The 14,831-nt window shown below is 37.1% G+C and overlaps 1 protein-coding gene across 5 annotated transcripts in view; it reads left to right on the top strand.

Annotated features, from left to right (window-relative positions):
• Window positions 1–368: 368 nt before the first annotated feature.
• Window positions 369–14,831, top strand: part of plekhg4 (pleckstrin homology and RhoGEF domain containing G4) — a 223,245-nt gene continuing 208,782 nt past the window's right edge. For all 5 annotated transcript variants that reach the window (XR_015759974.1, XM_087995955.1, XM_043707122.2 and 2 more), the window contains exon 1: window positions 369–468. Coding sequence is in view for 4 of the 5 variants with exons in the window: in XM_087995955.1 (XP_087852081.1) it covers window positions 457–468 (12 nt within the window). In the remaining variant the exon portion in view is untranslated. The remainder of the gene's footprint in view (window positions 469–14,831) is intronic.

Raw genomic sequence — 14,831 nt, 5'->3', positions numbered from 1 at the left:
ATAGATGACTTCTATTTATTGCATTAGTCTTAATTCTTAATTACTAAAAATAAACATGTGAATTGATACTTTTATTGGCATTCATTACTATTGTTTGCACAGTACTTCTTAATGATTTTCAGAGGATTAGGGCAACTAATGCTAAAAAAATCCTTTTTTAAAATAACTCACCAGTTAATTCTGATAACGTTGTACATTTTGAAAATATAGATGTTCAGTTTAATCTGCAATGACTGTTGGTTGTTAGAGTCTCCTTCAATAGGTCCCCAGCTGACTGTGTGTGTGTGTCATGAGTTAGAACTGCTGGCAACCTTGAGAGGGGGTGGGCAAAAGGCTGGATCACAGCTGCATGCTCTTGGTGCTGGTGTGCTTCACTGTATTCATCAACTCAGTATTCTTAAGGAACTACTCCAGTAGAAGAAAGAAAAAGGGAAATGTTAAATTGGAAAATATATCATGAAGAAAATGGTATAGCTTTCAGTCCTTTTTTGTATCTAGTAAATTTTGACTTCCTCATTGTGAAATGGTTATAGATGTGTTCACTCTGTATTTGTGTGACAACCTAATCTTTTGCCCATAAGTTGGTAGAATTGTGGCCTGTTGTAAAATGCAAAAAGCTTGTTTAATGTTGTTTTGCTGTACAGAGTATTCATCAAGAAAATTGCTGCAAGCTTTTTAATGAAAAAGCTTGGTGCATTTTTCATGTATTAAGCATTTGGTACATTTCTAAAAATATTATGATAAATGTCATATTTTCATAACTATGTAACTTTGTTCTGATAAAACATTACACTTTTGAATAGCAGCTTAGCTTTACTGATGCTCCATTAACACTTAGCTGGAGTTGGCAGCTGTAAAGAATATCCCACTGGAAACTGAAAGAATCGTAATTAATTGCATTTCTAATGTCATTGTATCAGAACTGCAAAGGTTCAGATTTTTGCTGTTTGTTGTCCTTTGTTATTTGAATAGGGATACCGTTTAGTTCAAAACTGTGCGAGAGTAAGCCATGGCACTAACAGGTTTGTGATTCTCTGACTCTGTACGCATGATGACGTGTTTCTGAAATTTGTTGATAACTATGTTCATTGCAAGCTGATAGAAATAGCTATGGAATGAGATTTAGTGGCAATGAGTAACTAAAATACAGTACTTTCTTACATCCTGTGGTTTTTCATACATCTACATGTTTACAGTGCAATGACTAGTCAACATTACTATGTTTTCCAACTTAATTCCAAACAGGCTTGTTCTGTTATTCAGCTGGAGTGTGAAAGGAGTTTGGCCCTGTCAGGACTTCCAATTAAATTCCTATTTGTTCATAAATGAACACACACATTGTTGCTCTCAGACTAGCAGAATATGGACTGAGCAGAGAACCTCTCTTCAACAATGTCTTTTTATTTGTTCTGGAAGCTATCCAGGTGAAATAAAGAAAAGATTTAAAATAGTATGGTGGAGTTAACATTTTAATTGTGTCCATTTTATATTGCATTTGATTTGTTGTCAAGCCTTTATGAAGAATTTCTGTTTCAAAGTATCATATTTGCAGCTCAGAGTTTATTTCTTCCATAAGAAATTTGGAGTTAAGATTTTAAATTACCTTTTTTAAATATTTTGGTCAGGGAAGAGTTTTATTCAACTATATTTAAATGGTTGGATGAGTGGGAAAGGATTTATGCTTTCATTTAGTGCTTGGGGGTGGGCAAAAGAATTTCTATAACTTCAATGTTTTTTTAAGAAGGGGAAAATGTATTTCACTAATTTTTTGCCACTATATACATTCATTGTGTGGCTTTTATGATGTTAATAATTAAGAAAGTGAAGCTTTTTAATCCGACCCCTAACGTTGTGCTGCTTTCTTGTGATTTTTCACAGCTCTCTGCCAAAATTACAGCAAATGAAAGTCCCCAGCGAAATTTCATCCCCCGCTGCTTTTGGTGGTGGTAGGGGAACTCAGATTTTAATCACAGACTGTGAATACAAGTACTGCTTGTGTGCATGATACAGACATATATCTGGATAGTTTAAGAGCAGGTGTACTGTTGGCAGAAATATCAGCAATATTTTTCACGGTGAGCTCTTAACAGACCTGTTAAAATGTTTTCCACTTGTAGTTTCATTGCTGAAAAGAAAATAGTGATAGTGGCTAAAAGAATAAGAAACATAAGCCAGCGTACAAATAATTGTCAAATTCCCTGCCATTCCATGTCCAAATATCACCACTATATCTACATTAAGAATACCTTAGTGTTGGGTGCACTACCAAAGAGTTGCATTGTCAGAGGCACTGTTCTTTGAGTGAGATGCTGATCTGTGGCTCCACCTAAATTTTTCAAGTGGATGTATTAGAAATCTCACAGCAATGTTTTGAAGTTGTTTGGAACTGGTTATCATTTCTCCCAGTTCGCTTGTTGGTTTTGAGATCTTGCTGTGTACAAACTGTACAACATTATTGTGGCAAAAACAGAAATTGGTGGCAAAGTTCAGCAGGTCTGGCAGCATGTGTGGCGAGAAATCAGAGTTAATGTTTCGGGTCAAATGACCCTTCCTTAGAACCCATACAGTACAGTACTGCTATTGTGTTTGCCCAGGACAACAGTGATTCATCTCAGAAGTAATTTATTAGTTGTAACTTGCTTAGTTAGCATATCCTGAATTTGTGATATATGCCGTTCCTTCCTTTCTCGAATCATTGTTTACAAATAACCAAAAGCACTACTTTATGGTTGCATTACTGATGTCCTTCTAGGAAATACTAGCTCAGAGTGAGCTACTACATCTGGATCTATGACATAAATATTAGTTGCAGTTTTAATTTTATTCTGGATAAGTTCCCATATCCTAGAACCTCATGAGAAATTATTTTCTGAACAGATGTTACTATTGAAGTTTTCAAATGACACAGCATATGTGAGTTTCACTAAATTTGATAGTTGAGGAACCTGAAGATTCCTGGTTTACCTGGTCTGAACCCTTTTCTATGTTACTCCTTAGTTTTTGTGTTGTCTCATGCATTTCATCTGTACTCTCCTTACTATTCTTCTATTTTCCATCTGACTTTTGGCACTAGGCCAGTTTTACTTAAAGATGCATAGATTCTTGTTTACATTTGCTAAATCATCATGTTTAGATTATAAAACTGTTATAAAAGGGATAAGGATCAAACCCCTCTGATAAGTAAACCAAGACACCAGCCCCAATCTGTTATGGCAGGAGTAGAGGTTCCATTCTAATAATTAAACCCAAAACAACCAGAGAAGCTCATCTTGCCTCTTGTAAACTGTTAAAAGTGTGGTTAAATATAAAGAATCCCTAATACTCACTTTGTAATTAATAAGTAACAATTTTTTTTTAACCCTAGCAGTGAACAAATTAACAGAATTACCAACAAGCCAAACACTTCCACCTCACCCCCCAACTAATTATTCTCTTATTGAACTAAATTCTGCAGATATTATGTTTCAATAAACATAAGTCCAACATATATAAATCAAAGTAATAAGAAAACAATAAATTAAAACTTAGTCTCTCAAAGTTCACACCGTATGTATCTTGGGGAATGCTCTGCCTTCTCATCTGTCTCTCCAGCCTTTTGCTGATCCTGCTGTCAGGGATGTTTCTCTGTAATTTCTTCTGTTCTGAACACCTCTCTCTCTGCTGAATTCTGGTGTGAAGAGTATTATCTATGAGTGCAGTGTACCTTTATGAATAGATGGCACTTTGAGAGAGCGTGGAGATTTCTGTGAGAGCAATAGGTTTATTCCTCAGATGGTGGGTGTGCTCTCCCCAATTTTCAAATGCCCTCATTTTTATACCCTTGATGACCTATTAATTTCTTTACAATTGGATTGTTTCCAGATAATCAAAACTATCAGATTTAAATTTTGTAAGTTTTGTCTAAGGGCTTGGTTTAATTTAATTGGCTGATTCAAGCTAGTTTCCAAAACATCAAAACAAGACTAAGATTTCCAATCACACAGCCAATTGTTACATGTTTCAGTTTTAGAACTATCTGTACACTTGCAGCTGCTTGCAGACATTTTCTCGTTTAAATCTCCAAGCTTAGAAAAGCACTTTATCTCTTAAACAGACCACACACTCTTTCCTTCTATCATTTTTACAAACAAATTCCAGCTTTCTGCCTTCCACTTCATGAGTACTTTACACAGTTTCATAACACAACTTTTGTGGGCCCTTCTTTTCTCAAAGTCTCTGTTTTGCCATATTTGGTTGAATGCTGCCTTAGTATAAGAGCAGTCACTCTTGCCTGACCTCTAGATTTCAAATCTTGTGACCATGTTGGAACTAGGCTATAATAATCTCTGAATTTGAATCTGGTCCTGCAGCAATTTTCTAATCAGCCTGTTTAGAGGTATTATTACTCACCTTTGGAGCAAGCGGGACTTGAACCCAAATCTTTTGGCTCAAGGTGGGGACATTACCATAGTCAAATGGGCCCAAGTCAAGTAGGCTGTTTCTTTGTGTTTCATCAACAGCACCTGACACATATCCAGTCTTTTTGATATATGACTTGCATTCAGCAAGCTTATTCAATGATGAAAACACCATACAATTATTGTCATGTCTGTTGAAAACTTTACCTAAAGTTCATCTATGCCTTTGTTACCCATAGTGCCTCCTCCAAGTGGTGTTAGCTGATGAGCAAGGGAGAATAGTAGTTATTGATCAGGAGGTTTCTCTGCTTATGTTTGGCCTGATTCTGAGACGCATCATGGGATTGATCCAGAGTCAGTATAAAATGCTCTGGGATCATTCTTCCCTTATTGTATATACCACAAAACCTGGGGAGTATCTGTCTTGATGTTGGGACAAATAAGTCTGATTTTGGCTGATGGGAATAGCTCTATAGGTGTGACTATGTCAGGTTATTTAGATTAGATTCCCTACAGTGTGGAAACAGGCCCTTCGGCCCAACCAGTCCAGACCTACCTCCCTCCGACCAATGCACCTAGCACTATGGACAATTTAGCATGGCCAATTCACCTGACCTGCACATCTTTGGACTGTGGGAGGAAACCAGAGAACCCAGAGGAAACCCATGCAGACATGGAGAGAATGTGCAAACTCCATACAGACAGTCGCCTGAGGCTGGAATTGAACCTGGAACCCTGGTGCTGTGAGGCAGCAGTGCTAACCACTGAGCCACTGTGCCGCCCCTATTGTTTAACTAGTCCAAATCCCCAAAAATGGGTCACATTTATTGGTACTAGCTTCACGTTTTCAGATTTTAAAATTGAATTCTGTTTCGGCTGTATGCATTACTTACTGAAGCAGCTTTCTATTTCTGATTTATAGCTCTTCAAATTGGGATTTAATTTTTTTCATGTTTTTATACTGGTTTTCATAAGCTAGTTGCAGTTAAATAAATGACTGATTACAAGAATTTCTAAAGATATATAATGATCCATCTGTGTGCTAGACAGCAAATCAACTAGGTGACTTCAGTCATAAATGTACTAATTCTGCTGGAATTAGTGCTGTTGAGGAATGTTCATGGGTTATGTAAATTTAGAAAAAACCTGTAAATTATTAACTATGTGATATCCGTATCACAAATTATTTAACTGGGAGGTATGGAGCTGTGTTCCTACTAGTCTCTTGCGCACACAAATATATTGAATAATTTCTTATTTCCTGGTTGCTGCATTTCTGCAATTTACAGCATTGGCAGTATACTTCAGTGGACTTTTGAATGTATTTGAACTCTAATTCAGAAATCAGTGATGAATTTGGATAATATGGTAAATAGTATCATGTTACTTAAAATGCTGGACTGGCCTTTTGACATACTGTTGATCAGTTATATAGAAAAACAATCTGTAGTAAGTCAGTACTTGTATATTCCTGTTCATGGACTGATTTATTGCTAACTTCGACTCTCACTGACTTAACATGATATTTTCTCTTTAATTAAGCAAATTGTGTTAATTCATTATCCTCTATTTTATAATATTTGCTCCCAAGTGGTACTAACTTCATACTTCTGTCTGTAATTGATCTGTTACGTGGTTGACATCATTGTGTTTTTTTGTGGCTTATCATAGAATTAGGTTGAAACAAACGGATACTTCACTCATTTGAAAGATCAATGCAGCTTGTTTTGTTCATCTCAATGTTCATCTGAAATAGATTTTAAATTGTGGATGGTTTAATTAAGGAATAAACATCATTTGAAGTTTAATTGACCTTTTGTGTAAAGCTGTTGATTTGTGCAGCATGACAACAACATTTTTTATAATTAGATCACAACATGTTTTGTAATTTAATTGGTTAACAACATTTGGAAATAAAATATTGTGTTGAAAGCTAAAATTTTAAAAATAATCACACATCCTTTGGTGTGTAAAGAATATATGCATTGGTAAATTACATTGCCAATTGTGGACTAACTGTTAATGTGATAGAATCAATTCAGAGCATAAATCACCAAGTTGTATCTTGACAGTCTTACTTCTAGCCAGAAAGGAATATATATATTTTTAAAATATACTGCTTTTTATTCATTTGCTTTTATTGCCTGTCCCTAGTTATTTCTGAGAACATGGTGGTGAGCTGCCTTCTTGAACTACTTCAATCCATGTGCATATAAAGTGAAATAGTAATATTTTCAAAATGTAGAAAAATAGATGTGGTTAAGTGATTTGAAAGAATTTTGGAAAATGAAGTTTAATGTAAAGTAAATTAAATTAAGATTTTTTAAAACAACTTTGTGCATTTTTTCTTTGCCACCGCCCAAACTGCAGATGTAATGAATAGAGAACCCTCAATACCAATGTTATTAATTCTTTCTTAGGCTATACATTCTACGAAAATGATTTATAAAGAAATGAGGTTTTGATTTTATAACGTGGAGTGGGGAAATATGGGGTTTCTATTAACTTGCATATAGGGTATCCTTTTTGAAGTAATAATCAAATTTAAATTGAATATGGCCTAGAAGTTTTTCCTGGAGGAAGTTTCAGTGCTGATGGCTTAGCATAATAGTCAGAAGTTTTGTGGCTCAGTCTGTAACATCCCTGCCTCTGAACCAGAAGTTATGGATCAACAGACATTCCAGGATCTGATTACCAAATAATCCAGCATTCACAAGGCACAAGTCAGGAATATGATGGAATACTTCCCACTTGCCTGGATGAGTGCAGCTCCAACAACATTCAAGAAGTTTGACACCATCCAGAACAAAGTAGCCTGAATGATTAGCACTGCATTCCCTTCCTCCACTACTAACGCTCAGTAGCTGCTGTGTGTACTATCTATAACAAGCGCTACAGAAATTTGCCAAATATCTTTAAACAGCACCTTTAAAACCCATAACCACTTCCATCTAGAAAGACAAGGGCAGCAGATACATGTGAACACCATCACCAGCAAGTTCCCCGCCAAGCCACTCAACACCCTAACAATTTGATAAAACATTTTAATTTTATTTAGCCAGGGATGATGCATCCTTCAAAAAGGACCTTTCTTTCTCACTGAAATAAATCTTTACTGAGAGTCATTAGATATCATATTAAAAGTCCGTCACAGCATCTCTGCTGTTCTGCCATTTTGCATGTAGTTTTGCAACTCAGTTTCGCTAGTTCTGATTTTATTTATATTTAATACATTAATTTTAGAATCATACTTCTTTCTCCCCTTCAAACTGATGTAAATTCTTACATGTTATAATTGCTTAGCTACTCCCTGCTGTGAGTTAATTGATTAAGCCTGTCTCATTGCATGTTACCAGATCCAGAATAGCCTGCTTTCTGGTTGAGGTTAGAATGTACTTCCCTGAAAAATTGTCCTGAATAGACACTAGCTTATTTTTTGAGTACCTTTTATCTGATACATGCACCTTATACATAGATTAAAATCATGCATGATTATTGCAGTACCTTTCTCACAGGTCCCATTTATTTCTCTGTGCCATACAACATACCTAGCTTTAGGTGGCCTATATTTTGTTCTTTGGAATTAAGGTTATCTCTCTCTCTCTTTCGCTCTCTTTCGCTCTCGCTCTCGCTCTCGCTCTCGCTCTCGCTCTCGCTCTCGCTCTCCCTCTCTCTCTCTCTCTCTCACATTGATATCCTTAATTAGCAGAGCTAAGCCACTACCTAAGTACTCAGGTTATGTGCAGAGAAGCGATTTCAGAGAATTCTTGATTGTATTCTGCTTTTCAGTGTTTTGTCCCATCTCTGAATCTAAATCAACCACACTTCAGCTGTTACATGCAATTCAAATAAACATTATTCCTGCATATCAGGCACAGTGCATTAATAACCCACAACCAGGTAAATCTTTCAGTTTTTAATGTGATTTATATTTGTACCATTAAAAAAATTGGGAGAAAACAGAGCTGATCTCAGTAAAGCACAGAAAAACCAAAAACATTGAATTATAAAATAAATTACAGCTTTCTGCTGTGCGTGAAAATCTGGTCACATTATTGACAAACCTCCCCCATCATTCTATCTGAAATTGAGGGTCTATACATGCTTTAATCATTGAAAGTGGCAGAACAGTTGAGAGAGCAGATAGATCCTAAGCTTTAATAACAAGGGCACAGAGTATAAAAACAAGGAAATTATGTTAAGATTATTTAGAATAATGGTTCATTCTCAACTGGAGTAGTGCCCAGTTCTATCCATCACTCTTTAGGGAACGAATGAAGGCCTCAGAGAAAGTGAGGAACTTCACAAGTAAAGATATATTGGAAAAAGTTGAGACTGTTTCTCTTGAAGAGGGACTGCAAGGAGATTGGATAGAGGTATTTAAGAATCGCAAGGTGACTCAACATTCCTATTAATGAAAGGACTGAGAACGAGAGAGGGCTGAAACAACTGCAGAGAGGCTGGTGTCATATCACCAAATCACCCTTTATTTACTAGTGCATAGTACACTGCCTGTGGCCAACCAACTTGGAGTCAGTCCTCAACTGAGGAAATTCTAATCTCCTGGGGTTTTTTCTTTTCTTTTGTTCCCTAAAATGAGGAGACTTTAAATCTCCTGGTCATTCTTTTTTTAACCGAGTCAGTGCCCTAAACAGAGGAGACTCTAAATTTCCTGGTTATATATATGTGTTTTCCATTACCCCCCACACTACCACCTAACCATGGGTAGTGCTTATATTTTCCCCAGCACCCATGTTGTGTGTGTGCAGGTGTGACTCACAGTAAAAGACAACAGGTGTACAAATCTTAATTCAATTTCCACCACCAGGAAGAAAGGAAGCGCCCAAGTGGTCAGTGACAACCAGTTCCCTTCTCAGAAGGTAATGCTACATGATCTCCTGGTTATATTGGTCACCCAAGACTTTTCTGATTGGCCCAGGTTATCAACCCCTATCAAGAACCTCATGGTTAACAACGTTCACCTGGTTCCAATCACTACACCAACCTCCCCACAAGTCTGGGGATGTGGGCCTGCTGTTTCGCTTGTACAGGTAGTTCTCCTATAATGCAGTAATTGCAGATTCTCCTCTTCTTCTGATGACAATAGTATGAGGAGGAGCATCTGTGGTTTCTGCCGGGCTTTCAGGTTGTTTTGAGGGACTTAAACAGGGCATAAGCAAAACATATTACGAGGTAATGGCTTTCAGGTGATCAACATGTTTGTTTAGAACGGTGTCACCTACTTGAACTTTGTAAGTCATGAGACCTGACCTCATGTTAACTTTGCCTTGTACCCATACAGGGCCATTCCCATGGTTCCGGCACTAAACTTCATCCAAATTTACTAGTGCACAGAACACTGGCTGTGGCGAGCCAGCTCAGGGTCGGTCCGCAACTGAGGAGATTCTAATCTGCTAGTTAAATTGGTCAGCCAAGACTTTCCAGATTGGCCCAGGTTAACAACCCCCATCAAGAACCTCGTACTTAACGAGGTCCACCTGTTTCCAATCACTACAAGGGCTTAGATTTAAGATAACTGGCAAAAGAAAGAAAAGGGACATGAGGAAAAAAATATTACCAAACAGAGAGTTGTTAAGATCTGGAATGAACTGCCGGAGACTGAGGTGGAGATGATTCAATCAAGGCACTTAAGAAGGCATTAGATTGCCATCGGGAAAGGGCAATGGGAAGAGGGTGAGGGAATGGCATGAAGTAAATCATTCTGATGGGCAGCTGGCACAGTCACAGCAGTCGAAATGGCATCCTTCTAAACTGTCACAATTGACTCTGATTAATTTTTTTAATTAATTTTTACAATATGAGCATCAATAGCAAAATTGCATTTTTTGTCCATTCTTAGCTGCCCTGAGTCAGCCTTCTTTCTAATGGTTGCTAGGGTACCTCAGAGGGCAGATAAGAGCCAACCATATCAATATAAAACTGTAGCCATATACTGGGACAGTGGGTTTTCCTCCTGACTAGATATTAATGAAAGGGTTTTCTGAATATATTAATCATTTTAATGAACAGTCATCCCAAAGTGCATGATTTCAAGCCTCTCCACTTGCCACATTGATACTCATTTCAGCATCCTGCCATGTGATCATGAAACTCATCATACCCTCATCATAAAATCCTCTGCCAAGATTTATTATCTGTAAATTTTATAGCGTTGTTCCCTATACCAGGGTCTAGATTGTTGTAAAAACTGCAAAGAGTAAAGAGTGATAATGAGATCTATTTGACTATTCTGACTAACTATAAAGATTGACTTATTAAATAAAGAAGGGAAAAGAAAGTTAAACTTAGAATTATGGCAGTGGTCAAAACTTTTTTATATTTTAATGTGGAATTCCAGTTTGGACTAGCAATACCATTCCCAAGTTTAACTGGTTTTCCATCTGGGATACATGTTTATCACTGAACAAATCGTATATGTACTTTTTGTTTCTAATCACGTAATACAGTGTGATTAAAACTGAAATGCTTTTTTTCACTGCAGAGGATATGGAAGTCCAGTTTTCAAAACACTCACGATCATCATAATCTACTGTTTTTACTTATCTGCTTTACCTATAATTCACAGAAATGTTATAGTATTGAAGGAAGCCATTCAGCCTATCATATCTGCACTTATATTCAAGCCATAAAAGATCCATTTCTTTTCATTCATATAGTCAGATGCAGAAATAATAGCCCTGGGAAAGAAGCCATTTGGCTCTTTTCATCTATATTGGTGTTTAAACTCCACAAAAATCAATAATCCTAAACACATTGAGTTTTACGTCCCTTCAAAATCATTAACTTCATTCACCTATCTAATTTAATCTGGAATGGTCAAAGAGTTTCTGCTTCAAAGGTAACTCTGAAAGTGCAAACCACAGCCTCCCCAATAAATAGGTTTTTCTCACACTATTTACTTAAATCATTTAAACTTGGACTTGCATCTACTTACCTATTCTAAACACCTCAACTATTAGAAACCAGTCTATGTTTACTCATCCACTCTCATCCTTTCGTAATTTTATACATTATAATGCATCCCAGTAAGCAGTTCTCAAATCTGTCATTACTTTTCCACATACCAAGCCAACAACATATTGTAAGTGGAATCTGACAGACTCTACTATAATCTGTGGCTATTGTATCTGTGGCTCAAAGAATTTTGGCTATTGTGCTGGAGGCAATGTTACAAGCATTGTGCTACTTCAGGGGCAGGGAAAGTTACCTCTACTGTTTCTCACAGAAGACAGTCACGTCCCTTAGAACAGAATCATTTAACTTGGTCAGTGATCAGGAATAGGAGGGATGGTTGTGAATGAGGCAAAAAAGGGGATCCAGAAGCTCAGAGGGGCCGCTTTTGCTATTGCAGTTGTTCAATAAGTTAGAGGTTCTTGCAGTTTCTGTGGAGGAGAGCAAGGACTGTCAATGAATGTAATGACGTGGAGATGTTTGTGTTGGACTTGGGTGGACAAAGTCAGAAGTCACATGACACCAGGTTCTAGTGCAACAGCTTTATTTGAAATCTCAAGCTTTTTCAGCACTGCTCCTTTGTCAGGTGAAGTGGAGAGAAGCACACAGGCACAGAATATTTAGGCAGAGAGACAATTCCAGGTAATTAAGAGTGCCAACAGATAAATACAAATAGTATGAGTGGAATGTCAACCGGCTGAATAACACGTCTTTGCAGGTGATCACATCTGTCAAATAGTGTGAGTAAAGTGTCAACAGTTGAATAACAAGTGAAGGGATGACCTATGAATCAATTAATTGAGGTAGAGAGATAATTACAAATCATCAAAATTAAGATGATTCTAGAGACAAACTGAATGGCTGAAATAATATGACTGGGAATCAGAGTGACATAATGAGTGTCTAACCAAAATAACAAGTAATCAAAAACTATACAAATTGATTAAGATAGAGAGATAATAACAAGCAATCAAGATAGAACAGTAAGGAATACTTTCCAAACACATACCAGTATGGTGTGGGGTTACATGTAGTGCAACACGAACCCAAGATCATGGTTGAGGCTGTCCTCATGAGTACGGAAGTTGGCTATCAGTTTATATTCTGTGATTCTGTGTTATCATGTATCTCAAAGTCTGCCTTGGAGGACACTTAGCAAAGATCAGAGGCTGTATGTCCTTGACCGCTGACTGGGAGGGAGCATTCCTGCCTGGCGATTGTTGCATGGTGTCTATACATAGTATTATCTGCAGGATTGATCTCTGCAACCAGGAAAGTAAGAGTTAAGAAGACTGGTGTTGCATGGCTTTTTTATTATTCATTCATGGGATGTGGGCGTTACTGACTGGAACAGCATTTATTGAGACTGAGAATTAGAAACTAATCATATTGCTTTGGGTCTGAGGTCACATGTAGGCTAGACTTGATTAGAATGTCAGATTTCTTCCCTAAAGAATCCATTGGTATTTACAACAAATTCCTTTCAAATTCATTTCCAGATTTTTACTGTAGTGATTGTAATGAGGTCAGCCAGGAGACATCACGAATGAGTTCCCTGATTGGGGCTGTTATATTGTTTCAATCAAGGAGCTTAGGCTGACAGAGAAGAACAGGAGTGTCAGGCGTCCTTTCACTCTGAGCGCTGGTTCTGAGGAAGCTGGATCAGTGTCAAGGACTCTTCACATGTGAATAAAAAGTGATTTAGTGACGGGATACTGGCTTCTGTGGAGTTATTTCATGTTGAATAAGTGTCAACATCTGCCACGTTGAGATTCAAACCATGTCTCCAAAAAATTAGTCTGGGATTCTGGATCACTAGTCCAATGCCATTACCACTATCCCACCATGTCCCCATCCACTCAGCCCTGGAGAGGAACTTGCACTCTTTGGGGAATGATCCAGTATTTGCGATGCTCATGGCCACCATCAACAGTTCTTGAAATTGGTCTTGACTGATACTGCCTAAATATGAGAGATTGGTGTATTTGTGAAACAAGATTTGGAATATCTGATCCCTGTAGTATAATCATGTCATTGTGATAGGTGCCAGAATTTATTTTCTCTCCAACCATATGACCACATTGTAACGTGGAGGATGATTATTTAAGTAAGCTGTTCTGATCTGAAATTCAAATAGCATTGTATATTGAAAATTGGGAAGTGATGCTTGGGGAAGCTACATTTGTTTATAATGGAAGACTGTCAGTTTTTCTGCTGCACTTTTTATTTAAAATGATGAACGTTTACTATAAAATTGTGTCATGCAGTGAAGCATTTTCTCGTGAATTTAATTTTGAACGACTTCTCACAGCTGGCTAATTTCCTTGTTACAATGCACTATGAAAGTCATGAACAGTCAGGAATTTAAAGATGAAAGGCCTAGTGGTGAAAAGGTGTGCAAAACCATCCTGCACCTAATAGCATAAGTCAACATTGTCTTCACTGATGTTATAGTCATGCTGAAGCAAATATGTTGTGTTATGCATAGAAATTGCAAGCTTTGTTTGGAATTTGTTAAAGAAATATTGATTTAGTAGGCTTCAGACTGAAATTATTGCTCCACTTATCAAAAATCATTCAACAGGAAAAATTGACAAAAGATATAGTTCTTTTCGTAAATTCCAAATCCACTGAAACTTGACATTAGCAGTTCACTTATTGCATGGTCATACAGGTTTCATGATGTCAAAGCTCAATTTCTGTAGGTGCATGATTTGTTTAAATACAGTAATTATTCTGTACTTGACATTCATTATAATTATAGCCTGATTATCCAAACTGTTTCATGCAGCACTGAAACTTTTTTGGGAATATGTCTCCAGTTTGGCTCTTAGCATGACCTTGCAGTCCTGTGGAATTTAATTGATACAGCCCTTCCTCCTTCATTTTGATGACTACTTGAGTAGACTTAGACCAAAAATGAGCTGAAATGACGGATATCATGGTGCAACAAATGTGGTATAATGTCGACACATATCTATGATTCCCAGTTTTGTTTTCTTGAGACAAATTTTCTACGAATGATTTTGATAGGATTTGCTGAGCTGTTTGACATGAAAAAGAAAGCAAAGAAATCATTTTAAGTAATGATAAAGCTGCTATGATGAAATGCAACATTTTTAGAAGTGAAGAGGAAGACATCTTTTTTCAAAGAATTCACCATGTCAATACCACAAAAGAGGGCAAAAGTGTAGTGAAAACTATTTGAGCTAGAAAACTGATGTTAAGTTTAAAATGCTAGTACATGATGGCAAGTGGACTTGTTTAATTTAACTGAAAGGGAAACCTCTGTAACCTGTGCTTGGGATAGTTTCCTGAGGAAAAACCAGTCAACACATTTTCCAGTAACTGCGATGTTAGCTGCAAGAATGTCATTTAGCTGACTGGCTAGTTTGCAATGCTGAATGATGCCAAAAGCATGGACTCAAATCCCACACTGGCATGAAGAATTCTCCTTCTCAA

Source organism: Chiloscyllium plagiosum, unplaced genomic scaffold (genome assembly GCF_037043375.1).
Source record: "Chiloscyllium plagiosum isolate Xiang-an unplaced genomic scaffold, Cpla_swu_hap1 HiC_scaffold_17, whole genome shotgun sequence".
NCBI lineage: Eukaryota > Metazoa > Chordata > Chondrichthyes > Orectolobiformes > Hemiscylliidae > Chiloscyllium > Chiloscyllium plagiosum.
Note: the sequence above shows the minus strand (reverse complement) of the source record. Positions and strands in the feature narration are given on the sequence as shown.